This window comes from Hemicordylus capensis, chromosome 4 (assembly GCF_027244095.1).
Source record: "Hemicordylus capensis ecotype Gifberg chromosome 4, rHemCap1.1.pri, whole genome shotgun sequence".
Taxonomy (NCBI): domain Eukaryota; kingdom Metazoa; phylum Chordata; class Lepidosauria; order Squamata; family Cordylidae; genus Hemicordylus; species Hemicordylus capensis.
This window is the reverse complement of record NC_069660.1, coordinates 84,166,787-84,193,948: the sequence shown is the minus strand read 5'-3', so window position 1 is coordinate 84,193,948 and position 27,162 is coordinate 84,166,787. Positions and strand designations below refer to the sequence as shown.

Sequence of the window (27,162 nt, the reverse complement as noted above, 5' to 3'; positions counted from 1 at the left end):
AACAGGCCACAAGACTTTGATAAGGTGGCATGGGGCATTCTTGCCAGTTCAATGCAGAGGAAGCCCTAAAATGGGCCAGAGCAAGATGGAGCCTCAGATGACAGCTCTGGGTATTATTAAAGGGTAGCGAATTGCTTGTTTTTTTATCGAGGCTTGTGTGCATGTGTGCCCGTGTATCCATTTGAATGTCCCATCTCAGAGGCTAAAGCTTGATAACTTGGCAAAGAGGCACCTTTTAATGTGGTGATTCTCTTCATTTAGCAGGGGGAGAGTAACTGGCCCTATCCACCCCCAGCACAGTACCTCCAGTGACCGTTGCTGGTGTCTATCCTTATGTTTCTTTTTAGATTGTGAGCCCTTTGGGGACAAGGATCCATCTTATTTGTTTATTATTTCTCTGTGTAAACTGCCCTGAGTCATTTCTGGAAGGGTGGTATAGAAATCGAATAAATAAATATAAATAAATAAAGCATCTTGGGATAATCCTGATTACATAGTGTGATAGAGCTAACTAAACAAGGACTAACTAAGCAAGGACAGCATTTCATAAATGGCTAGTGGAATGGCCAGGATCCAAAACATCTGTACAAAGAAGTGCAGGTAAGACATATGTTCTAGTAGTGTGGTAGAATTTCAGTTCTATGGAGAAAATGTCCAAGGTTGTTTCAACATTCATACATTTGGCTGACCTACCCAAGGCTCAGGAAAGACTGTTGTCATATGGGAGGCAGCAGAAAAGAATGTGACTTGATGGGTGGGCCAAGGCATCTGCACCAAACTGTGATATTCCAAGATATGTGCTACATATTAATTGTATTTTATGGCTTCTCTATGCTAAAGAATTTATCTGTATAATTTGCATCTTGGTTTTTAGTCTATTTTAACTTTTCGACAGCTATTAAAACACTTCAAATTTAATGTTTGAACTGCAAATGTAATGTTAATGGCTTACATATTTGTTTAGTTTAAACTATTTTATTTTTGTGACTGTGAAAACTTATCAAATAAACTTAATTTGGTTTGATGCAGCCTAATGTAAGCAACATCTTAGGAACCTCAAACTTAGTTAAAGACACTTTGTGGCCTCTTACTACAGAAATAAGTGGTAAAGGGAGATAAGTGCAGTGCAAAGCACTGAGAGTTTTACTGAAAGGAGAACTGAGAGACTTTGGGGGTAATGGGAGCCATCACACAAACAACCACTAAGACAGATCCACTTTGGATTTTGCAGACTGTAAGAAATGCAGAGTTCTCAAGCAAATAATGGCTGAGATCCAACAATCCTCTGTAAGAGATGTGCATGGAATTGGCTCCCATTTTGGGGCAGGGATGGCTTTAAGGATGGGGGAGGGTGCTCCCCCCCACACACTTCCCCCTCCGGCGCTCTGTGTATAAATAGTCCATCAGGGCGGCAGCAGACCTCCCTGCCGCCTCATTGTTTCCCTGTCCGGAAGTGCCGTGCGTGTGTGCGTCGAGCGCCGGAGGGGGAAGCGCAGCGGGAGGGGGAGTGCACCCTCCCCCGTCCTTAAAGCCACCCTCACCCCCACGTTCGAACCGGTTCGAATGTGGGAGTTCCGAACCTGTTCAGTGTTCTAAGAACAGAACGTCGAACAGGTTCGTGCACATCTCTATCCTCTGTCTGCACACCAAGGTTTTATTTTTAATGTTTGTTTTACAAATTTCCATAAACAATACAAACATTACACATACACATGTGGGTTTTATACTACCTAGTAGCAGCAGCAGCTTGACCTAATGAGTCCAACGGGGGTGGGGGTGGGGGTGGGTGGCAAATGAGACACAGCTGCCTCTGGTTTCCAACAGCTCCGATTGCTCCTCTCCTCTCCTGCCCCACAGTTAACCAGAGCTGCACTGCATGCCAGCTGGCCATTCATCAGGCCATTTGTAGCTGCACAGTTCTACCTGACCAATGGCCAGCTGGCAGGCAGTGCAGCTCTCCTCAGGGTGGGATGGGGGAGAGAGGAGGAGCCATCGGAGCTGCTGGGAATCAGAGGCAGTCGCACCTCATGGCTCCTGAGGACAAGCTGCTACTGCCTTGTAGATCCATTTTACAAAGAGCTGGTTTATGCCTTATATCTTACATGTCTATGGACTGGAGAGCTGATCTGCTAACAAAAACATTATCCCTTCTCCATAAGATCTATCATGTCCAAGATGAGAAATTCTGAAATCTGTTTTTAAAAAGAAAGCAGGCAGACACCTAGGAACCACAGGCTGCTGCATTCCCTTAAGTGGCAGGTAAATTTCTGGAAGAATTAAAGAATTATAAATCCTGATGACAATCACAATTAAGATATTAACAAAACCAGCACATCATCTGCAAAAGGCAATCAATTCCGTCTTTATCCTCTAGTACTATATCTGTGTTTCAGCCAAAGAGCAGACAGAGAAGGAAAACTAGCTATTGTAATTTATTTAGAGTTTTCAAAAGGCTTTGATGAGAAGGCTACTAAAGAAACGAAAAGAGTGTAGGTGGGAGGCAAAGTAATGTCATGGATCAGAAAGTGTCTAAGAAAAAGGAAACTAGGAGTGGGAATGCGCAGCCACTGTTTGGTCCAGGCAGAACATTAACTGCACAGAGCCCCTGTGCTCCACACTCTTTAATACACTTATTAATGACTTGGGGGAAAGGAATAGGTGCTGAGGAGGCAGACCTTCAGCTGAGAAGAATCCTAGCAAAGCTCAGGAAAGCTTATCATCACAATAAGGCAAAATGATGTGCTAACCATACACAGTTAGGATCCATTTGCTTTGCTCAGACATACTGACTGCCTTGGAAATCCACTACACTCACTTTAGAAGAGAGATCCCACGAACTAATGCAGTGGCCTTCCATTCAAAGCAGTAAAAACAACAACACCACTCAGCAAATTCATTAAGAATCACTCATCCCAGATGCAATGAGAGTAGCACTTTTATTTGTAAGCAGAGATTATGAGCCCAATACCAATGCCTGCATTAGTGTTAGTGTGTTTAAGTTCCAACTACAAGTCATAAACAGGGACATCTGCACCACTACAGCTAAAGCTGCATCCTCAGCAAGGGCAGTTGAACAGGGCCATGGCACTCTGGTCATCAGCCTTCAGAAATCTCCTTAAAGCCACTTGTTTTCAGAAATCCTAATCACAGGATTGTGCTGATACTCTCAGCTCTCAAGTACGATCATTGCCTGCCCAGTCTGGGGCATATAAGCCACATTAACAATACAGCTGTACTACTAAGAGGCAAAGTACAGCTGCACCAATGGCTGCTGTATCACCAATACTGGGGCTGGGGCAGGTCCCAGAGCTGGTGGCAAGGAGCCTCAAGCATTCCTTCATGCAAGATGTGTTGCTTTGCAATGGCAGCTCCTTAGCTGAAGTGTGAACACAGCCACCCAGGGGCAATTGATGCTTAATCCTTAGCTATTCACACCTCAATAAAGGGGAGCAAATTAACCCTCACTATCCACCTCACCTAATTCTAATGGACTCCTGGGTTCCTCTCCCATTTGTACTATAACACTGAGAAGGAGCTAGCAGGGTCATTTGGTCTGTCTTGGTGTGTGCTTGCTCACTTCCCAATACAACTGGTTTATGAAGAGGAGACAGAAAGTCCTTTTAAAAGACAAAAAAACCCAAAAAAATAATTACCTACAAGGTATGCATGGGTTTAGCCAGAGGAGCACCATGCCACACAACAACAACAGAGGGTAAGTCAAGGACTATTACAGCAAGTCACAGCGTGAACAAGGTCAAGATAATGTGATGGCTCACCCAAACACCACCAGCTTCAGGAGTTGAGCCAGACACTAATATGCAAACCATAAATGCCTATGATTTTGTACAGTCTGAATGGTACCTCTGTAAGGGACAGAACTAATGAACTACAAGTTTATGAACAGCCTGACAATTCATGGGTTGTTACCAATGGACTTGCCCTAAACGCAAACATCTTCCCACTCCAGCAACATCTTTGAAAGGGTTAAAATAAAACTTGCACACAAAACCGGGAAAGGGTGGGGAAGAAAAGGTACTGGAGAAAGAGAGGGACAGAAAGTTAATTGAAAATGCTGTTTAATTTTTCAGCTCCACTGGACTACACCCCGGCACAGATGGTTCATCAAGACAGTCTCTGTCTGTATCACTGTCCGTCCCAGCCTCTCTTCCCCCACCCTCTGCCTAGTTGCCTTTTAAAACAGGAGGGGGGGGAGCACAGCAGGCAGTAGCTCAGAAAAGGGAAAAAAGGCAAGTTAACACAAAAGCACATTCTGTGCCGCTCTTTTCAAGGCGCTGGGACAATGCTCCCAACTTGATCCTTTCATAAAGAGAATGTTTCAGGGTCAGAAAACAGGACACATTAAGCCTGAAGAGGCTGCGGTGCTGGCCATTTTGCGGCTGACTTTGGTGGCCGGTTACAGTCCCATAATGGAGTTGGGAAGCTTTATTTATTTATATAAAAGCCACTGTTTCTTTAGGGCCACCCCAGACCTATGATTGCCTAGAGCAGGCACTCTCTTTCCTCCACACTTTCATCACTTCGCTGTCCCTCAATCCTCACATTTCCCAGCTAAAAGGAACATCTTCTAAATGAAGACAAAAGAGTATCCTCTTTATGTGGATTACCCCTATGAGCCATCAATTGATGCCTTATATTAAAGTCATTCAAGATCCAATCATAAATCCTTCTCAACTGTTTCCATTCATATTCCACTTTTATTTATTAATTAGCAACCACCATTTTGTTTATGGCTTATCCTTAGATCTGATTTCAAACAGTGATTTGCTCTTTGCCAGTAACAACATCAATAACATCAACATCAACAGACATCAGCCAAAACTGATGGCTAGTGCTTTCTGACTGATGCCTTAGTTCTGAAGAGAAACACTTCTACCTGTAGAGTTCCTTGGGTTCATACACAGACATACCAGGAAGGTTCTTCCTCTTCTGTGAAAATTTTCTGTCTCAATAAGTTGAAAAGTTAAGTCTTTAAATTGTAACTTCTCAGTCCATTTGCTCTTGGCAATGTAGATAGTACCATGCTGAATATAAGCCAGAGCTCAAAGATTTGATATTGTTCCTCTGCCTGCTTGCTAGACTGATGAACAAGAGTTAATAATGGTAAACAACATAGTCCCGAAAGAGAAACCCCTGAAAACCTGGAGCAAATATAAAAGGGACAATAAGCGCAGGGAAAGCATCTGTAGCTCATGACTGACTTTCTAAATAGACTAGCATTGTTAACTGGCTCTCTGCCATATAAAGTACACATCCTCAAGGTGATATGGTATTGCCCATCTGGAAATTCTGTGCCGCTACATCAGCTACATTAATGTAGGACTTCAACCAATTTTTGATGAACCAGATAAATCCTGTTGCAAAGATGGGAAATGAATGGTTTCTCAAGTGACATGACTTCCCTTTTGCTAAACGAGTCTACAGTCCTTCAGAAAATAATCCACAGGTCATTTTAAAATGGGCACCTCCAAAAGCCGCCTAATTTCACCTACTGCAACCTCTTGACTAAAGTTACTGGTCATTCCAGGACAGGCCCATTATTTGCCTTCCAGGTCCATTGGGGAGGTCTGAAATCAGTCAGAAGGTTGGTATTTACACCAATATAATGCAAAGGAAGAAGTTGAAATACAAGAATGAGACGACGACATTAAGGTTGTTTGTACAAGCAGACCTACCCAGGCTTGGGAAGCCCTATCTGGGTAGGGCTGCTGAGTGCTCATGTGAAGAACAGCCTTGATTGGCCTTGATCCTGGTGCCACCTTCCCATAGGCCGAGTTTTTTACCCTACTATTTACCCAGGTAAATGGTCATGTGAATGCTCAGACTGCACGCAGCTTCAGCAGAAACAAAGCCGGGCACCTGGAACACCCGTCTCACGCAGGAATCCACCAATGCACCTTGCTCTTCAAGTGGTGCACTGTGGGATTTCTGGAAGCCAGGCAGCTTTTCCCTAGCCTCCAGAATGCTGCACTGCTTGCTGCAATGGTGATCATGTGTGTGGAGGCACAGCACAGTGATGGAGGCAAGATGATTGTGTGGAGGAAGTTAGTATACTCCTGCCTCCCCACACCCAGCCCTCGCTAGCTGCCAGGAATTTCAGTCCTATGAACAACCTTAATAGCTGCTTACTGAGCCCATGATCAAGTAACTCCTTTTCCCAGCTGAACTGACACGACAAAAAATCCCCTTTGCTGCAATTGTATTCTTAATAAGGGAAGAGCTTCAGTGTTGCAGTGCTGCAACAAAAACAGGAAAAAGACAAGTTGATTCTGTCTTCCCTAAATTCCCACTGTCTGGCTACATGTGCAAAAGAGGCAGAAAACACTTCAGAGCATGCCGTACCACTGTGCCTCCAAGCATGAGATGTGGCATGGAACTGCCCCTCAGGTATGAGTTTGAGAGCCTTAGCAGGCTCAAGAACAGGGATGCACAACTTCAGCCCGCCTGCAGATGTTGGACTACAGACCCCATCATCCACAGCCACAATGGCCAACAGCCAGGGATTATGGGAGTTGTAGTCCAAAAGCAGCTAGAGGTCAAAGTTGTGCAGCCCTGTGCAGCAACTGCCCAGCCATCATTTTGCTTCTTCCTTGGAAAGGCACTGCCACCCGCTTTCACCATTGGTTCTAACAACTGGGGCATGTTCTCTTCCCTTTATATCATGCTGAAAGAAGAATGTTTGAGGGCAACAACAATAATCAACCAAGTGTGGGTATGTGTGTCGATTTCAGCCTCAAGCAAATGCTTAAACTTCTGGTAGCTAGAACCTTACATTACAGTGAGGGGATTATATAACACCACATCTATGGCTTCTACTAACTTTCCCTAGGAATCACCTCTGAAGCTATCTAGTACTGATCATTCTTGGGTACTGAATGCTGGGCTGGATGGGCCATTGGTAGCTCTTAAGTTCAAATGGTGAGAAGAGATTGGGGAGGTGTGATAATTGCAGAGGGGCTGAGAGCTAGAAGGGGAGGGGGACTGGGGTGGTCGGGAGAGGAACGAAGAAAGAGAAAAGAAAAACCCAGCAGTGCACCATGTTGCATTGTTCACGCTCAGACCTTCAATTTGCTCTCGGCATTCTCCTGCAGCGGGGAGAATGTTACGCTGGCTTAAGAGACAAATCGGACACAAAATAAAGACCAAGCACTCAGCAGTAAAGCAATTATCACAACATTTTATGCCGGGGCTGTTCCTTTTGAAGGCAGCCTGGTGCTGCCCGCATGTACCTTAACCCGTTCCTAATAACCATAAAGTCACCATTATTTACGGTACAAGACATTAAATAAATAATGAAAAAAGCTGCCGGCAACAGAACAAGGCAAGCAGGGTGCAGAAGAATCCCTTGGCCCTGACATTAACCTGTGCTACAGGAGGAAAGTTAACTGAACCCCAAGGTAGAGAGGCAGGGATCAAGAATGCAAGCATCAGGTTGGACTGGAAACCACAGAGAAGAAATAAGGGACACAAACTGAAAAAAGCAAAACAAAGTAGAACAGAATTCCCTCTTAAATGTGGCTATCTGTGAATGTCAGTGCTGCGGGGAAAGAAACCTGTGAGTCCTATTCTGATCTCTGTTAGACAATGCCAAAAGCCTAGGAATCATGACAACCTAACCTTACACAGATTATAAAAGTGGCTTTAAAGCTGAAGTGACCATTCTTGCTTGATGGTTGTTAACAATAAACTGTATTGTAGATATACATCTAAGCTTCTAGAAGAAAGTTTTGTTAGGTTTTATAAAATATATCTAAACTAAGACCGCTACATCAAATGGCTTTACAGCATGGCAAAGCTACCATTGCTTTGAATTAATTCTTTTCCACAACAGTTAGGCCACGTTCAGACATAGCGTGAAACCTCGAGTAGATGAAGCTGTGATTAATCAGTGAATCATGCCACAGACGATGAACTTCTGAGCAGAGGATCTCCTCCTCCTTCCTAGTTTGCCCAGGCGGCATCCCAGAAAGCTCCGTTACGCTCACGTCGCCAGACTGTGGGCAAGGCATCAGAACGCCAGTGAAGCTGCAACCCTGAGCTACAGTGTTAGAGGGGGCATGCTCAGCCTGCTTATGCCTTTTCAAAAATGTTTGCCCGCCCTCGGCAGGGCAAAGACATGTTAATGTTTTCCTCTCACCACTCGCACCACTATCTTCCACAGTTGGGTTGGAAGGATCTTGTGGCTCCCCTCTTCCCTCCTTGGGGAAAAAAAGATTGGACCCCTCTCTTCCCACTTGTACTGGTTAAAGATAGACTGCACATGCGTTCCCTCTACTTTTTCTCATATGTTCACAGAATGAGTTTGTTACCGGCAATGGCCATTTGTGACACACCCACAGCAGCCCATTCTCCAGCAGATATGTCAGGAGACACATGCCCCCCCCCCCATTTCTCCAAGGATTTCTATTTTTTCCCTTCCACTAGACCCCATCCCTATCCTGTGTATGAGTGCTTATGGATGGATGGATGGATGGATGGATGGATGGATGGATGGATAGGATGAGACTGCTAGGAATAGGTAGAGATTACTTAGGATTTGCCCCTTCAATTTTTGGTAGTATCATTCTATATTTTGTACAAGTTGGTAGAGGAAGGGAGGCCCAGCCCCTCGAGGGCCCCAAGGCCCAGTCTCAGCCAAACATCATAAGCCAAACATCCATCTAGAGCAGAATTCTAGACAAAGATTGATCCTGCTCCAGAGTGGACCAATCTCTCATGAGAGTGCCTGGCCACAGAGATATGCATGCAGTCTGGAGGGCTTTTATTGCCCGGTCTGGTTGACAGTTCCACCAAAGCCCCAGAAGGATTCCACAGCAACATCCCTCCAGGTCCTGGTGACTGCCGAGAACCGAGAATAAAAGTGCCCTCAAAAGAGTCTGGTCTCCTGCAACACATCTCCATGCCCAGTTTAGCTTCTCATGGTCACTCAGCTAGCTAGGAACCATTCTAATCCATGGGTGTCACATCCCAGAGTGCTGCACAGTGGCTGGTTTGCATTGGCCAAAGTGTCAGGCCCTGCCGGTACTGATTTGCTTGGGATATACAGGTGAAACTCGGAAAATTAGAATATCGTGTAAAAGTCCATTAATTTCAGTAATGCAAATTAAAAGGTGAAACTGATATATGAGACAGACGCATTACATGCAAAGCGAGATAAGTCAAGCCTTAATTTGTTATAATTGTGATGATCATGGCGTACAGCTCATGAAAACCCCAAATCCACAATCCCAGAAAATTAGAATATTACATGGAACCAAGAAGACAAGGATTGTAGAATAGAACAATATCGGACCTCCGAAAAGTATACAGTGTACTGTGCTTGATTGGCCAGCAAACTCGCCTGACCTGACCCCATAGAGAATCTATGGGGCATTGCCAAGAGAAGGATGAGAGACATGAGACCAAACAATGCAGAAGAGCTGAAGGCCATTAATGAAGCATCCTGGTCTTCCATAACACCTCATCAGTGCCACAGGCTGATAGCATCCATGCCACGCCGCATTGAGGCAGTAATTGCTGCAAAAGGGGCCCAAACCAAGTACTGAATACATATGCATGCTTATACTTTTCAGAGGTCTGATACTGTTCTATTCTACAATCCTTGTCTTCTTGGTTCCATGTAATATTCTAATTTTCTGGGATTGTGGATTTGGGGTTTTCATGAGCTGTACGCCATGATTATCACAATTATAACAAATTAAGGCTTGACTTATCTCGCTTTGCATGTAATGCGTCTGTCTCATATATCAGTTTCACCTTTTAATTTGCATTACTGAAATTAATGGAATTTTGCACGATATTCTAATTTTCTGAGTTTCACCTGTAGGATTCATCCCCAGTCTCTCTTTGTCTGCCCACCCAACCCGAAACCGCTTGAATACCTGAAGCAGCCCAGACTACTTTTAAGTCTGGAAGGGTTGGGATGCAAGCGTGTTGGTGTGGTGTATGAGTTATATTGTACTCATACTGCCAGGAGCTCCATAACAGCAAGGCCCTATAGTTGGAAGGTTTACTTCATGGGCATGCAGTCAAATGGAGAGATGAAACACATCAGTGTTTCTGTTTTCTCTGGTGGACTGGCTCTCTCATAAGAAGGCTAACCCCCCAACTGGCAAGCTGGCACAAGGAAGAGAGTGTGCTGGGTCTTTCTCACTGCTTTGCCCGGGTCTGGTAGCCAAGTGGCACCCTTGGTAATGGTGAACCAGGATCCTTTGCTTGCCTTAATATACATATCCACCCCTAGGAAGTCAATAAGATCTGTTCCTGGAATACCAGACCACCAACCCTGGCCCTTCCATGGTCCAACAAATGGTGTCTTCTCCTGGGATTCTTGCGAACGTCCCTTGGTCTGGTTCTCCCCCCTCCCGCACCTTTGTGTACATTTACACCAAAGAAACTGCACTCCATTGATAACACTGGAAAGCCCCAGGAATGGGACTAGATCAGGTGTGAGGTCAATGAAAAAGTTCCTTGCACATGTGTCTATTCTCCTTTTATTTAGAGTATGCTTCCCCCAATGCCGTTCCATCCCTTTAAATGCATGCACTGCAGGGACACGGCAGGAGCAAGCAGCGACATGAGGAACAAGGAGACGCCAGAGGGTGGGGCATCAGCTCCGAGAAACGGCCACTGAGAAATGTGGCTGCCCTAGAACTGACGTATTTGTGGGCTGCTCTGAGCCAGCCTCTCTACGGTGTTGGGAGGCACTTGTGCATGAAATCCAGGTTACAGCAGCAGCAGAATTCAGATGATGCTGTCTTCTAGCCTCAGGTTTAAGCAGCAAAACTCATAACAAACTGAGGGTTCAAATTCAAGTTTGGAAGTGAAAGCAGAGCCACAGTTGGGTGATGAACCACAGCTTCATGCTTTTGGACGATCACAAAGTCAAACCTCTGGCATGTTTACCTCTGGTTTGGTGTTATGTCCAAACAGGGTCTTAGTTATCAACTTGAGCCTTAATTAAAATTAGAAAGAAATTACATCTGAGTTAATTGTGAAAATAAGTACAGGTGCCAGAATCCCACAACACTTCACTCATGTTAAAAATAAAGCCAAATTATTGTAGGAACAGAAGATAAGCAGACTCATATCTACTAGAAAAAATGATACTTCCATTTCTTTTATAGCCACCAGTTAATCAATAATTCAATCAACCGCTCAATCAAATATAAATCAGAAAAGAAAAATGGCAAACTAGACCAACCTGTTAAGTCCCACCCTAGATCACCATAAATTACTGTGGCTGGCATTAACCCAAAATACCATATAAACCCTTCATAATGGCCCTGAAATAAACAGAACCTTGCACTCACAACAAATCATTACACCCAGCAGAAGGACCTCTTGTACACTTCACATTATGGTAACTTCAACGTAATACTGTATTGCGGCTTTTGAGCAACATGCAAGTACTTCCTGGAATCATCAAGAGATGATGCTAGACTCAGAGCCCTTAGGAGCTCCCAGATCCCCTTGGAGAAGGGGCAGTCCAGGATTTATTGAGCAGTGCCCACTCTGTCAGCGGTACTGGTTGCACTAACCACCAGGTGAGCTTCATTGAATGTCTAAAGGTAAACTATTACTTATTAGTAAACTCCACAGTTATGTTCTCTTCTCATCCATCTCTTCTCATGGAACAACCACAGCTGCACTTTCCATGGCTGCCACTTCAACATGGCAAGAAGAAATAACAGGGTATATGAGGTATGCTGTAGCCAAGGGAGCAGGAAAAGTGTGAAAGTTGCTGTGCGGACACCTTTGCTCCCATGGAGATGACAGTAGTGTGTTTGCATCAACAATTACATCAGCCAGCTATTGGATATTGCAGATTGTCTTGGAGCCATGATGCAGTGCAAATCCCACAAGGCAATTTTACATCAATGTAGTGCTGAACTGATCTACCAAAAAAGTTCCCATGCAGGCAAGTCCTAAGTTGTGCCCTGAATGGGCATAAAACATACCCTGTTTTATGCAAGGAAGAACTGCAAGGAAGCACAGCACAAGGATGCCTTGGAAATTGCTTTCATTTCAGTCAATGCTTGCTATGCTTTCAGTCAAGCATAGAAACAATGGCAGACTGGGCCATCTGCACAGAGCCTCTGAGAGGAGATTGAGAAAAGTGGCACAGATTTTGAATGCTATGGGGAGACTCACAGTCTGCACTGTGCTGCTGCACTAATGCAACTGCAACCAAAGGGCCGGAATATAAATTTGAAAAATAAAATAATAAATATTTGGGAGGGCTCATACAAAGAGAAATGGGAGTGGAGGAGAAAATCACAGAGCAGCTGATATGAAAAGGGGCTTGGACACTTGTATAAATATGTTCCGCAGGAATGTATTTATACAAGTATAAAGAGCTTCTGGAGGGAGGGGAGAAACACGAAAATCACTCCTCTCCCACTCCACTGCGCAAAGAAGCCTTCAGCTCCTTGCAGACTTGCATCCCTCCTTCCATTATCAGAGGGTTGTGGAGAATGTCAACAACAACAACAACAACAACAACAACAATTATTATTATTATTAGCAGCAGCTTTTCTTATTGGGAAAGACTAAAGTTCCTTAAGATGGCCAAAGACAGATATGTTTTAAATACTAAACGTTTTGAGAACATCAGTTAGGGAACTAGTTTTCAAGAGAGGCTAAACAGTCTTTGTATTTGATAACTTATCTAAAATTCTCAAAAATACTTAGTATTGGTAGGGTGGGTAAGATTACCTTTTGAGCCCCATCTCATCCCTAAAATTTCACAGTAAAGATATAGGGGTGGATTTTAAAAACACAGCCTATTATTCTACACCTCCTTCCCTGCCCCACATCTGTCCAATACAAACCTGCCCACAAAGAGGATTTAGAGAGTTTCTGTACCAAAGAGGTGGGGTTGAAAGACAAATAGAGTGGTACCCAGAAACCACCCACTCTTGATTGATTCATAGATTCAAACCTTCCAAGCTCTGGACTCCACAGCCTCATCATGCTACTCTATTGTCACACCAGCTGACTCAGGGAGCATTCAGCCAAGTGCAAACAAAGCCATTCTGTGGGGGTGCCCATGTATCTGCATTCGAAGGCCTTGCTGTGTATGATAAAGAGAGAGTGAACATGCCTTGTCTCACAAACACACACATATACAAGCACCAATCTAAGTATACAGTAGTGACAGAATCAAATGTATCCATAATACTACCCAGAAGCCAGCTGCAGGAAGGAGAAGAAAGGACAAACCAGATTTCTGAACACCTACAGGGTTGCTTGACATCCCACATCATCAGGTCAGTCAGCCACACTGAAGTTGGCAGCTGTGCTCTACAATCTGGCTTGTCTGAAATCTCAGTGTAGGGGAGGAGGCAGATTTTCAGGACTGGGTGATTTTATTCTTTTTTAGCTGGTCAGATCTGTCATCCGCAAGAGATTTTCAAAATGGTGATTTACTCCTGTTTCACTATGCATGGGATGGGGGCGGGTGTTCATACAAGGGAGGGATTTACAGTGCCATTCAAACAGTCAACAGCTTTTTTCCTGATGACTGATCCTCAATACGTAATATAAGCATGTTTAAAAAGTTGCACTTCGGAAGAGTCTTTAAAATGGCAGTGTAGGATACTCTGGCATTTTTTGCTGCACTGTATGAAGAGCTTGTGTGGATTACGAAATGACTTCCATAGTGCCTTCTAGCAAAGTTCTAGCAAATTTTCCCAAACTGCAATTGCAGTAACTTTTCTCTGAACTTTTAAAATATTTTTGTTTGTTTGGCAAAGTGGTCTTACACCCCCCTCACTATTGCAAAAGGAAGAACACAAATCAGAAATCTTTTTGAAGTGGCACAATTGCACAGCTGCACATTTTCATACCAAAAACCACAGCCATTTATGGGAAAAACAGAAACATTCAGAATGTGGTAGTGGCTGGGCATAGAGCTCTTAAATTTGACACACAGATAGTGGAGGATGGCAGGACTCTGTTTATTTAATTTCAAGTAAATCAGCAAATCTATTGATTTTTAATGGTTTCTTAAAAGATTATGCCAAAATTACACTAATAGAGAGTTGAATTAAATTATCAATAAAATCAGTGGACCACTTTACTCCATCTGAGTGATTCTTAGTTGTTTAGTTATTTTTCACCACGATTCTCTAATGTTAGTGCAATTTCCAATAGATGGCCGTGGTCTTTTGGTTTGACAAGGTGTTCTTGAACAACTGTGTCACTTGAAAAGGATTTCTGACTTGTTTTCTTCCTTCTGTAATAGTGGAGGTGTGCAGGAGCACTAAAAATAATTTAAAAGTAGGGGGGATTAATATGTAATGATGTAAAAGTGGGGAAATCGCTAAGAAGTACAAATGCACAGAACCTGGTGCCTGGGCTCCCTGCCCCCCAGTGAGAGCCCCAATGCTGAAGCAGCATTTAATGACAGTAGATGGAATTTGGAACATTGGATTGTGCTCCCCTGCAGATGTACATGCACAAGCGCACTGGGAGAAAAAATATTTTAAAAATCAAAAATTTAAAAATAACCAGAACCCATGCATGCACGTGCACTCACTCCTTGCCTACCTGAGCACAGATGAATGACCCAATAGGAAGCAGGAGGCGGGGTGCCCTCGCCTTCTCTGCAACTGTGCTGGGCAGAAATGGGTGGGATGGATGAGGAGAGGCCTGCCATATGAACAAGACAAGGTTTGAAAAACTGTAACAAACTGTAATCAACCAAAATAAAAAGTAGCAATGTGAACAGGCCAGGTTTACTCCAATTTATACTTATTTACACATATACATGCTTATATGCACTTTGTAAACTTTTGTCCCAACTTATACTACCTTATCCCGCAGTAAAGCCCCACACCTAGAACACCTCCAAGAAAAAGAGGAGTGAACCTGGTGTTCATGTGGACAGGGAAGAGGCCATTCAGAGAGGCCCATATTTCACACAGGGTGGCTTTTCTGAAAAACAGCTACAAAGCAATGCACACACAAGCAATGCAGAACCACTACCACTATCCCTGCAAGGCATAACCACCAACAACACCCATTTTTACCCAAGATGGGAAGTAATATATTCCCTCTGAACTTCCATGGCCAAACGAGGTGCCATAAAAGCAACTGAGAGAAGAGAGCTCACAAGCACACTGGTCTGAGTTAGAAGTAACCTCCTCTCCCCCTCTCCTCAACAAAACCCCTAAATTCTTCAAAAGTTCAACCTGATTAAAATTCAGGAGCTTCAACAGCCCCCACCCCGAACCTCCAAAAAAAGAGTGTATAAAACCAACAAGACAAAAGCCTCCTTGACTTGCACAGCCCACCCCCTAGGACTACTAAGGCTGTGTAAAGGGGAAACCCAGCCCTGACAAAGCCTATTGTCTCCTCTCCCCTGCCACTGCTGCTGGCGATCTAGAAATCTGGAGCGCACATACATACACACACACCAAAAATAAAAGAGTTGGGAGTCTATTGTATGCAGCACAAAGGAGTCCAGCAGTAACAAAGCTCGCCACAAGATTTACTCACCTGCTTCTTGAGCCTTTGAGAGCAAGCACCATTTGGTGACTATGGCAGTGGACCTCCATCTACTATCCTTAAGTCAGTACCAAGAATTTTGTGATCACACACCCAAACACACCATGCGCACATTCCCTAACACACACAACTCAAGCCCACTGCATCCATTGTTAGCATGCTCCTTGTTTCTAGCTTGTTACCTTTCAGCTTTTTATCTTTCCACTCACATAAACTTTAACAACAATGAGCAGAAGCAGCCCTACAACCCACAAGGCTGTCCTCTCATGCATCCACACCATGGAATTAATCCCAGTTAGTTGCATTTAACAACTGACTATGACTTGATAAAAGGACTTCAGAGTCTGTGAAACAAAGACTTCTGCTGTGCCATTCAAAAGTTTTGTCAGCCTCAACACAAGAAGTCACCTTAATTCAGGACTGACTTTGTTCAAATTCAAATTCCAGCCGCTATCTCCTCAGCTGGAGTTATTTAAATAATCAAGCCACAATGTCTCTCTGCTGCATTTCAGCTGCTGGAATAGTCATGGAAGCCCCTAAACAAAAGGCAAGAGTAAAATATCCAGCAGTCCCTATGTAACCAGGGAGTAATGTGAGGGAGGCATCAGACTATTGATGGGGAGGAGACAGGAGTTTCCCATGCCTTACCTTCAGAATGGCCAATTTCAGAACCCCCTACGAGAGCCCACTCATTACAAGCAGAGCAATCCCCACTCTCATGAGGTGGGGAGGGGGAAATGACAGCACAACTAGGTCATGCTCATTATCCATAACACGTAACCTGGATATCACACTATGGCCTTTGAACTGAAATTTACAGAACTATCCAGCAAAAGCTACAATGCAGGGTACATACACACTTTTTATCCATTTATTGAAACCCTCTGTCTTCTAAATCTCCTTCCTGTCTTCTTTTAAATCCCTCTTCAAGTTGTTTCACTTCACTCCAGTTTTGTCCTGCCTATCTCATATAGACTGCAGGAAGGGCCAAAACTTTGTAGATTGTGGCCAACACTTTGTATATTTAAGGGCTCTCAAGAAAGTTGTGTGTTCGAGTTCCAGTGCCAATTACAATGGGAGATAGATAAATAAATCCAGACAGCGTTCAAGGATGTCGCGTAACATTCTTAGCACCACCTGCTGGCAATTGCTAGCTATCCATGAATAAACTGTATTTTTTTCAAGTTACAATAATCATTCAACATCATCTGGATTGACGTATTTACCTTTCATTGTATTTGCACTGAAATTGGAATAGATCACTGTCTAGAAGAGTCCTAAGTGTTAGATAGTAACAACAGTAGTGGCGTTGTGGGGTCACAAGGATTTGATAGCTTTAGCCCATAATCTAAAGAGCCCACTAGCTAGCACACTACTGTTACTGCACATGTAAGGAGACCTTGTCATTTTCCCCCCATTCCAGACTGCAGCTTCTTGAACTATGTTGAAGCCAGCTTGGCTTGACAGGTTCAGGGCTGAATCAGGCTGGCCTCAGCTGGTCCAAGTTGAAACCAAACTGGGCTTGGTTTGAACCAAGCGAGAGGTTTGAATCTGGTGAGGATTCCCCTACCAGAAAAGTGGCAAGGGGGGCTTGCCTAAGGGTAGAGCAGGCAAGAGGGGAGTAACTACTTACAAGTGCCGCCACCGCTGGCCACGGGATGGCAGGGGTGGCACCCCCACCCCTGCCAGCATCCCCCAGAGTAGGTAGGGCTGCCGGCAGCCTGTTTGGGCCTTCTTTGGCCTGGTACAGGCCTCTGTGCATGCATGGAGGCCATTTTAGTGACCTATGTGCATTTGCAGAGGCCATTTGTGTGACCACATGTGCATGCAGAGCAGTGTTCCCTCTAACAGGGATTTCCAGATGTTGTTGACTACAATTCCCATAATCTCCAGGCAAAGGCCATTGCAGCTGGGCATGCTGGGCATTGCAGTCAACAACATCTGGGAATCTCTGTTGGGAGGGAACAGTGATGCAGAGGTGACTAAAATGGCCTCCATGCATGTGCAGAGGCCTGAATTGGGCCGTTGCCGGCCTAGCCTACTCTGGGAGAGGCTGGCAGGAGTGGGAATGAGGCACCACCTCCATGGCCACTTACTCCCCTCCCACCCTCAGGCAAGCCCCCACCCTCCACCCCTTTACTGGTAAAGGGGAATCCTCACCAGATTCCCCTTTACCAGTAGAACTCAAGAGTCAGTTCAAACTAAAACTGGGTCCAGTTCAGCCAGGCCCAAACTGAACTGGGCTGGGTCAGCTCGAATCCAGTTCAAATTCAAGCTGAGCCCACAAAACCAGTTTTGTGCACACCCCTACCTGCAACCACTTATTGTAATCCTGAGAATTCATTGTTGATTATTGTCACAGCTCCAGGGGTGTTTTTACATAGGCTGCCTTATACTAAGTCAGACCATTAGTCCATGTAGCTCAGTACTGTCTATGCTGACTGGCAGTGGCTGTCCAGTTTCAGATGAGTATTTCCTAGCCCTCTCTGGTGATGCCAAGAATTGAACCTAGGGGCTTCTGCCAGCGAGGTACATGCTTTTCCACTGACCTATAGTTGTTCTTCTCAGTTGGTACAACACCTTTCTCACAGTCAGACACAGTCTTATTGTGGCTTTTCACACTCACATACAAGTAGGTTACTTAGGTTTTGTTCTGACATCTCACTCAGGGTACTGCCACCAACTTACCATTTACCTATCTCCAAACAGATAAAGATAGATGGTTAATGCAATCAAAAGGAGTATCAGGAAATAATGTCATCTCTGTGCCACTTTCGTATTTAATAGAATGGGCTCTCCAGCTCCGTATTCAGACTATTATTTAAGCAGCAAAAAGTCAGTTTGAGGCTTATGTAGGTATAGGCCACAGCTTTCAAATAATTTCAGACAACATTAATCAAAAAATATTTATGCAACAAAGGCATAACAGAACATAAAATGAAGCATATAAGAATGAAGCATGTAAGAAGGAAGATCAAGGGCAGAGCATATACTTTGTACTTATTCAATCACAAATTCAGATTCTGCCACCTCCAGTAAAAGGATCTCACTAACAGGGTTGGAGAAGTCCTCTGGTTATGACCTTGAAGAGCCCATGTCAGTCAGATTACACAGAACTGGACAAAGAGGACTGGACCAGACCAATAGCCTGAACACTACGAGGTAGTTAGAGATGTTTCTACAAACATAAAAGAAAAATAAAATACATCCTTACTAGCATACCATCCAAGATTAGATGGTGAAGACAAGATTAGTTAGACACAAAGTCAAATTATCTGTTAGCTCATTTGCATAAAATCATATGGTCTACTCCTATGAGCAGTGTAACAACAGACAGGCATACCCACAGGAGTTCCAGGAGCAGTTCATGAGAGTGAGATGGGCTGGAGATGAAGAAATTCTCTTTCATGAAAGCTACCACTGGGACTTCCATCAGTGTGTTTATTTTGCCTTTCACTACTTACACAAGTAGACTGCTCACATGAGCAGTTATTTACTTACAGAGATGATATGAATGATAGGCCCTAGCTCCTTTGGACACCCTAACCTAATTTAAAATATTAAAACTCTATGGTTTGTCTCAATCATTGGTTTAATTTTGGGAACGTTACTTATAATTTTGATTTAAATTCCTCACGGAACTATGCTGGGGACGTTTGCCTGGGTCTGATTTCTGAAACCCCTAGCTGGTCAGTTAAAGTAAAGTTGCATTTAAAAAAACATTCACCAATAAGCTCACCTCAGCTCCCAAACTTGAATATGAGGCAAAAATGCAGTGTAGTAAGAGGATATATATATAAAGCAACAAGAAGCAAACTGCATGCTAGACAGGAGTGAAAAAGGTCTATGCCTGGGTCAAACCCTCAAGGCACACCATAAATGGTGAAGCAGCTGGCCTGGAACTGAGATCAGGGGCAGAAAATTCAAACAATATGGACCCAGGTCTGACTCAATTATCATCACTGGCAGGCCTCAATGGGGGCAGGTGCTGCCCACTATATTAAGTCTAGCAAAGGCGCTTTTGACAAAGGGCAATGGAGAGGCAGAAATGGTGGAGGCCATTTTGATTTCAATCTTTTGTTTGGATGAGTCTGCAGTATAGAGAGGGGGGCAATACACCAGAATGATCCACTTGCATTATCATAAATTATCATCCACTTGTATTGTCATATCATATACACCCACTTGTATTGTCATATCATGTTAATGATGTTGCCTATATTTCTCTGCCATTTGCTCATGTGCCAGTGGATGATATTGAAAGCTTCCACTTTTGAACTTGTAGGGGAAGAATGGAAGTTCAGTCCCCATATAGCAGAGCAAAATCAGTTTGGTGGGAAAGTAGCAAAGCAAGAGGTCTTGAGACAGTTCTTTAGGATTGAAGAACAAGGGTTTATTTAAAGAAAAGGTTACAAATAAGCCTGCAGCTTATTTCAGCTGTAGCTCCATGGCTGAAGAGATAGACCAAATGTCACTATGAAACATTGCAGCTGAGAGCTAATGCTGCCAGGGTCCTAGCTCCAACACTCCTTCACACTGGCTTGTGCTGCTGTCTAGAAGTCTCAACTTCTCTCTCTCAAGGTTTTGAAACGATCCCTGAGAAATGGCTGGCTTAGCACATCTGCTATCATTTGTTCACTTGGACAATAAATCAATTTTACAAGTCCCTTTCCTTGTGCATCCCGCACATAATGATATTTTATTTCAATGTATTTTGTTCTAAATTTAATTTTCTCCATTTGTGAGATCTGGATGCAGCTTTGATGATCCTCGAACATCTCAGTGGGTTTTGGTTTGTCTATGTTGAAATCCGACATTAGCTTGCGCAGCCACACCCCCTCTTGACATGCTTGAATGGCAGATACATATTTTGCCTTAGTAGATGAGAGAGCAACTATTCATTGCTTGCAGCTATGCCAACTGACTGCTCCACCATCATAAAAGAATACATAACCACTGGTTGACTTCCAGTCTGTTTGACCCTCAGCCCAGTCTGCATCCATATAACCTACTAATTTGGGTCCACTACTAGCAGACAACTTTAATTTTAGATGGATTGTCCCTTTTAGGTACCTGCCTAGTCTCTTTACCACAATCCAGTCATCTTTGCTGAGTGTGCTTAATTTCCTATTCAAGATTCCCACAGATGCAGCTATATCTGGTTTTGTTATCATAGCTACATATAAAAGTTTTTCAATCACTGTCCTGTACTCACTGTTATCTGGCAGAAATTCACTCTCCTCCTTCTGTTTTAGGTAACCTGTTTCCAGAGGCATACTTGTTTCTTTGGCCTCTTTAAGTCCCAAATACTCTAGTATATCATTTATTTTATGTTTTTGGTTAAGCAGATAGCTTCCAGCCTCTTCTCTCTCTGTCTGTATCCCAAGATAGTGTGAAAAAGGCCCAAGTTATTTTACTTCTATCTCACTATTCAGGTGCTTTACTATTTCAAGGCTGTCTTCTCTATTTTCATAAAAAATTATCAGATCAGCAACGGAAGTATATAGGCCTCGAGTACAGGCAAGGGTCAGCCTTTCCTTGGGTAAATCCCTCATTGACTAGCAACTGGTTTAATTTGACACTCCAGGCTTTTGCAGCCTGCTTTAGTCCATAGATACTTTTCTGCAGCTTACATACAAGTTTTTCTTTACCAGTTTCTACAAATCCTCCATATAAATATATTCTCTGATGTCTCCACAAAGAAGTGCAGTTTTTATGTCTATGTGATCCACTTGCATTTTCTTTGCCACTGCAATGCTTAGGACTGTCTTTACTGAGGTGTGTTTTACAATGGAAGCAAATGTCTCATCATAAAGGTAAAGTGTGCTGTTGTGTCGGTGTCGACTCCTGGCATCCACAGAACCCTATGGTTGTCTTTGGTAGAATACAGGAGGGCCATCTCCCACGCAGTATGAGATAGTGCCTTTCAGCCTTTTCCTATATCATTGCTGCCTGATATAGGTGTTTCCCATAGTCTGGGAAACATACCAGTGGGGTTAATGTCCCCCATATGTTTGCAAGAATCCCTTTGCCACCAGTCTCGCTAATTATTAATTTCTTGCCACATGGCTTGGTTCTTGAAACTTTTCTCTTTGCAATGTAGGAAAGTTTCTTAGGCGGAACTCCTTTATTTTGTCATGTTGATTGCTGCACTCTTTGTCATCAGCATCCTCTTCTGCTGAATTACTGTCAGCTGTAAAACTTACAGTGGATCCTTCCTTTTGATCATATTGCCTTGATTCTTTCTCCAACTGAAAACTGGGTTCTAAGTTTGGCAGTTCACTAGTGGGTTTTTTAAATTTCATTTTCACTGAAGTGTGCTACATTGCATATTCTAATTGTTTCTGTGGCAAGATCAAAAATCCTATATCCTTTATATCCAACAAGTCTTCCTTCCTCAGATCTACAGCTGAGTTTAGTTCTTTTGGTTTTTGGTATATAGGTGTATGCTTTAGATCCAGACATTCTTATATGACTCAAAGTGGGCTTGCTGCCATGCCATAATTCATGTGGCGTTGTTCCTGTGGCCTTTGTTGGCAATCTATTTTGCAGGGTAAGTAGCAGTCATCACTGCTTCTCCCCAAAATTTAGTAGCCAAACCAGCATCTACAAGCATACATCTGGACATTTCCATAAGAGAATGGTTCTTTTTTTCCACCACTCCATTTGCTCCGGAGTATAAGGAACAGTCTTTTGGTGTTCAATGCCCTCCTCCTTTAGGAATCTCATGACATCATTTCCAGCGTACTCACCACCATTGTCAGTGCGGAGGATCTGTGGCTTTCTCCCAAACTTGTTGCTCACTCTTGCAACATATTCTTTTAGTCTGTTTAGTACTTGTCCCTTTTCACTTAACAGGTATGTCTATATGTATCTAGAATAGTCATAAATGAAAGTAAGAACATATTTATTCCCTCCTGATGTATTAACTTGCAAAGGTCCACAAACATCACTATGAATCAGATCCAAAGGATGCTGTGTTTCTCTCTCCTTGTGTGGAAGAAAAGCAGGCCATGTTGCCTTTGCTCTTATACAGCATGCATACTTTGATTCAGTGCTGCAGGAGGCTATTTTTAGACCCTTTTACGAAATCCAGCTTTTCAGCCTGACATATCATTTTGGCATCTCTGTGGCCTAACTTTCTGTGCCACAAATTCAGACATCCTATGTGTGTGCATTCCTTCACAATTTTGACCTTTTCAGTCACACATTCTACTACTTTTAAAACTGCTTTCATAAGCAATTCCTGTTTATGAGTAATGAAACAGTGCTTCCCTTTAAATTTTACTTCGAAGCCCCTTTCTGTAGCATATTTTACAGAAATCAGACTTGTTTCTAGAGTATTTTTATTTATTTATTTATTGTTGCATTTATATACCGCCTTTCGTTAAAAAACAACCCCAAGGCAGTTTACAAAAGTTAAAATATACAATTAAAAGACAATAAAAACATTAAGCTAAAAAATATAAAAACAAACCAAATTTAAAATCTATAAAATACAAGCATAAAAACAATACAACAGGTAAAAACACACAGAAGCAGAAATAAAAATGATTATGTAAAAGCCTGGGTAAAAAGCCAAGTTTTAACAAGCTTTCTAAAAGCCATGATGGAGTCCGAGAAGCGAATGGAGTAGGCACATAAAAAGCTTATTCATGTGTTAATCCAATGGTTTCTCCAGTTTGCAGAGCAACTGTGCAGATCCTTTCCCTTCTGCATACATCAGTTTTCCATCTACCAAATATATAGCAATTTTACAACTTGTATCTAGGTTTATAAATCTCTCCCTTTCTCTGATCAGGTTGCTTGTAGCACCTGAGTCAATGCAAATGCCACGGCTGCATTTCTCAGACTTCGCTTCCAAAACTTTATCTGCTCTTGCAAAGTATATCCTTTGCTTATTAGCTTTAGTCCCTGATTGCTTGTAAATTCTGTACTCTGTGTTCCCAGACGACTCACTCTCTTTGCAACTTTGTTTTGCTTGCCTTTTGTCTGAAAACTCTTTATTCTTGGGACACTTATTCTGCAAGTGTTTGGGGCTTCCACAAATAAAGCATTCCTTATTTCTTTGCAAGGTTCTAAATGCATTTTCTTCACTTCTGCACAAATCAAAGTCCTCTATATGGTTAATTACAAACTGTAAGTCTGCATTCTCCTTGACTTCCAAGGCACTAGTCACACTATCAAAGTAATGTGGCAAACTATTCAACAGAAATCCTATCAAAACTGCATCTGGCATGATTACTTCTTGAGCTTGCAGTTGCTTACCTATTTCTAAGATTCCATGTATGTGCTTGGACAGACTTTCTCCTTCTCTAAGCCTTTTATTGCTCAGGTTTCTTACTAGATGCACTTTGGAAACCACAGACTTCCTTTTATAGAATTCCTTCAGAGTTTCCCACATATCCTTTGCATTTTCTTTCTCTCTTAGATGCACTATGATTGGGTCACTGACCACCAAGCAAATCATTCCTGATGCCTTTTCATCTGCTTTGTCCCATTCTTTCTGCTTCTTTCCTGCATCTGCAGGATGCTGGGTGTGGAGAACACTACCAAGTCCATGACTCTTGAGGAGCATCTCCATCTTGAAAGACCAGCGCTCATACTCAGGATCTTGCAACTTTTCAATCATCTGAAATCCTTGTGCTGTCTCCATTTTCAAAGCTTTTCTCTTTGCTTTGCTTTCTATTTAACTCTCTAGGCTTTTCTCGTTTATTTACTGGCTTCTGGGCCCATAACCCTTTGTAGGGGAAGAATGGCAGTTCAGTCCCCAAATAGCAGAGCAAAACCAGTTTGGTGAGAAAGCAGCAAAGCAAGAGGTCTTGAGACAATTCTTTAGGATTGAAGAACAACAAGGATTTATTTAAAGAGAAGGTTACAAATAAATGTGAAAAAGCCTGCAGCATATTTCAGCTGTAGCTCATGGTTGAAGAGAGAGACCAAAACAAACATCTCTGGAGAGCCATCTCTGGAGAGACAAAATGGAGATTAACACTGGAAGAACAAATAGGAGAGGAGTCCAGCACTTTTATCCATGACCCAAACCCTACCCACCACCAGTGGTAACTATGAGACATTGCAGCTGGGAGCTGATGCTAACAGGGTCCTAGCTTCAACAGAACTAACTACTGTTCCTGTGACATTCAAACTCAATGAACTGTGGTTTGTTTTAACTGTGCTTTGTTATGGAAACCAGAATATCAAACCACAGTTAGAACAAACCACTGTTCCTCAAGCTCTGATATAATAGGAACATAGGAAGCTGTCATATACTGAGTCAGACCATTGGCCTATCTACTGTAGCTCAGTATTTTCTACACAGACTGGCAGCAGCTTCTCCAAGGTTGTAGGCAGGAATCTCTCTCAGCCCTATCTTAGAGAAGCCAGGGAGGGAACTTAAAACCTTCTGATCTTCCCAGAGTGGCTCCATCCCCTGAGGGAAATATCTTACAGTGCTCATATGTGGTCTCCCATTCAAATGCAACCAGGGTGGACCCTGCTTAGCTAAGAGGATAAGTCATGCTTGCTACCACAAGACCAGATCTCCTCTCATTCAGGAGTTAGTTCAAAATTGAAAGCAAAAGTTTTCAGTCTCCTCCTCTGGAGCACAAAGGAGGACGAGGGTAAAGTGTGAGGGTCTTCAGGGAGGATAGACCTGCTCCTGATCATCTATCAAGAAGTGTCAAATATAAACCCTTTAGACCACATGGTTAACCTTTGGTGCCCCAAAGTCACAAAACATCATACTGCCCTTCCACAAACTCCACCCCTGCACCAGAGCCGGAGCACACCATCCCTTTTCTTTTCTCCCTCACTGGCCTATCCCTTCTGGGGCACACTCTGCCTGCCATCCACCCATCACTGCTCTTACTGCAGCAGTGAGCATTTGTCTGCTACTCGGATTCTGCCTGATTGTCATTGCGGCTAGCTGTCCTGTCCCTCTGTTGCTCACCACTGTTTGTCTCCCTGGCACCACACTTCTACGTTTTGTCTCCTCCATTCAAGCATCCCACAGGAGCTCCAAAGAAAGAACTCACCGAAGTGCAGTAGCGGGGAGACAAGCAGCAGTAATCAACAAAGGAGCAGGCAAGCAGGCAAGCAAGCAAGCAAGCGACAATGTCAGACAGTCAAACTCAGGATGGGCAAAACAGCTGGACTACAATGGCAGGTGGGCAGGCAGAGTGTGTCCTGTGAGAGGGAGGCTAGTGAAGGATGAGAGAAGAGGGGCAGTATCGACAGACTCCAGCTCAGGAGGTGGGCCTGGTGAGCCAGGGGTGGGGCATCTCTTCGCAGTCCACCAACAAATGATTTTGAATTAAATGCCTAGTGACCAGATAACTCTGACATCTAAGCCATTGTCATCTGAACTGGCTCTATAACTACTGAGGTAGTTTGAAAGCAGTTCATCACAAGACAAGGCTCAGACCAGAGGAGGCAGTGCTGTTGTTTTCTTCTCTAAAGCAATCAGCAAGCAGGCAAGCAAGCAAATATATATAAATAAATCAACCAACAAGAAAACAAGGAGGAAAGGACAAGCTAAGTTTAGGGTGAGTCTTTTCTAGGGTTTGAGTTCTGGTTGGCTAGTTTCTTGACAGGGCAGTTTTCCAGTTGTGCCTGGAGAGACAGTGAGTGGGGATTAGATGCAGGTGAGTCACACAGCTTGTGGGAGAGGCCACATTCTTGGACGAAAGAGCTTAAAACCTTTACTTAGCTGACAACTGCGGCAAAGACCTAGTTTTCAAGTAAACAAGCTCTACATATTTTAAATAGCCAATTAAACCAGTTATGAAGGTTTAGGAGGGGAGAGCATGCTTCCCAGTGTATTGCATAGAGTGTTGCACATATGACTATCTGCTTGGGGGCAGAAATTGTGGGTGTGTGCTACATGCAAAGAGTGTGTTCCCTCAGAGCCAAGATGGCTGACCTGGAGAAGCTCAGGGAGGCAAAGACCCCCTCAGGGATGAGATAGATGCATCCCATCTCCAGGCTGACAGCTCCTCTGCTGTCATGGAGAATGAAGGTCCCGAGGAAGCAGGACATCAGTCTGAGGAGGAGGAGAATGCTCCCTTAGAAGGGACCCATTCTTTGGATGATGCATCTGCCTTGAGATTGTTTTTAATGAAAGGTGGTATATAAATTCAACAATAAAATAAATAAATAAATAAATAAAATCCATATTCTCTCGCACAAGGGATATTCCTCCAGGGGTTGGGGGCCTCCCAGTAGTGGGCGATTTGATTGCTGGGGCATAGAGAGATGGGTCTGTGACCCATGTATAGACTGCACCACGACTTGCTTGCCTGGTGCAAAGATTGCGGACATTACACAGCATCTAGATAGGCTTTTAGGCAGTGCTGGGGATGAATCTGCTGTTGTGGTGCATATCAGCACTGATGTTGAGCCAGATTTAGGCTGCTAGGTTGCAAATTCAAGGCAAGGACCTCCAGGGAAGCATTTTCTGAAGTGCTGCCTGTTCTATGTGCACAATCAGCGAGACATCCGGAGCTGAGGGGTCTCAGTGCATGGATGAGACAGCAGTGCCGGAGGAGGGTTTAGATTTGTTAGGCACTGGGATACATATTGTAGCAAGCAAAGCCTGTACAAAAGGCATGAACTCCACTTGAACCAAGA

At 43.5% G+C, this 27,162-nt stretch overlaps 1 protein-coding gene across 4 annotated transcripts in view; it reads right to left on the bottom strand.

Annotated features, from left to right (window-relative positions):
* RNF220 (ring finger protein 220) overlaps positions 1-27,162 on the bottom strand; it is a 410,389-nt gene that overhangs the window by 317,329 nt on the left and 65,898 nt on the right. The window contains exon 3 of one of the 4 annotated variants that reach the window (XM_053244321.1): positions 14,572-14,673. The exons of the other annotated variants lie outside the window; for them this stretch is intronic. Within the exon in view, the coding sequence (XP_053100296.1) occupies positions 14,572-14,673 (102 nt within the window). The remainder of the gene's footprint in view (positions 1-14,571; positions 14,674-27,162) is intronic. 4 annotated transcript variants of the gene reach the window in all.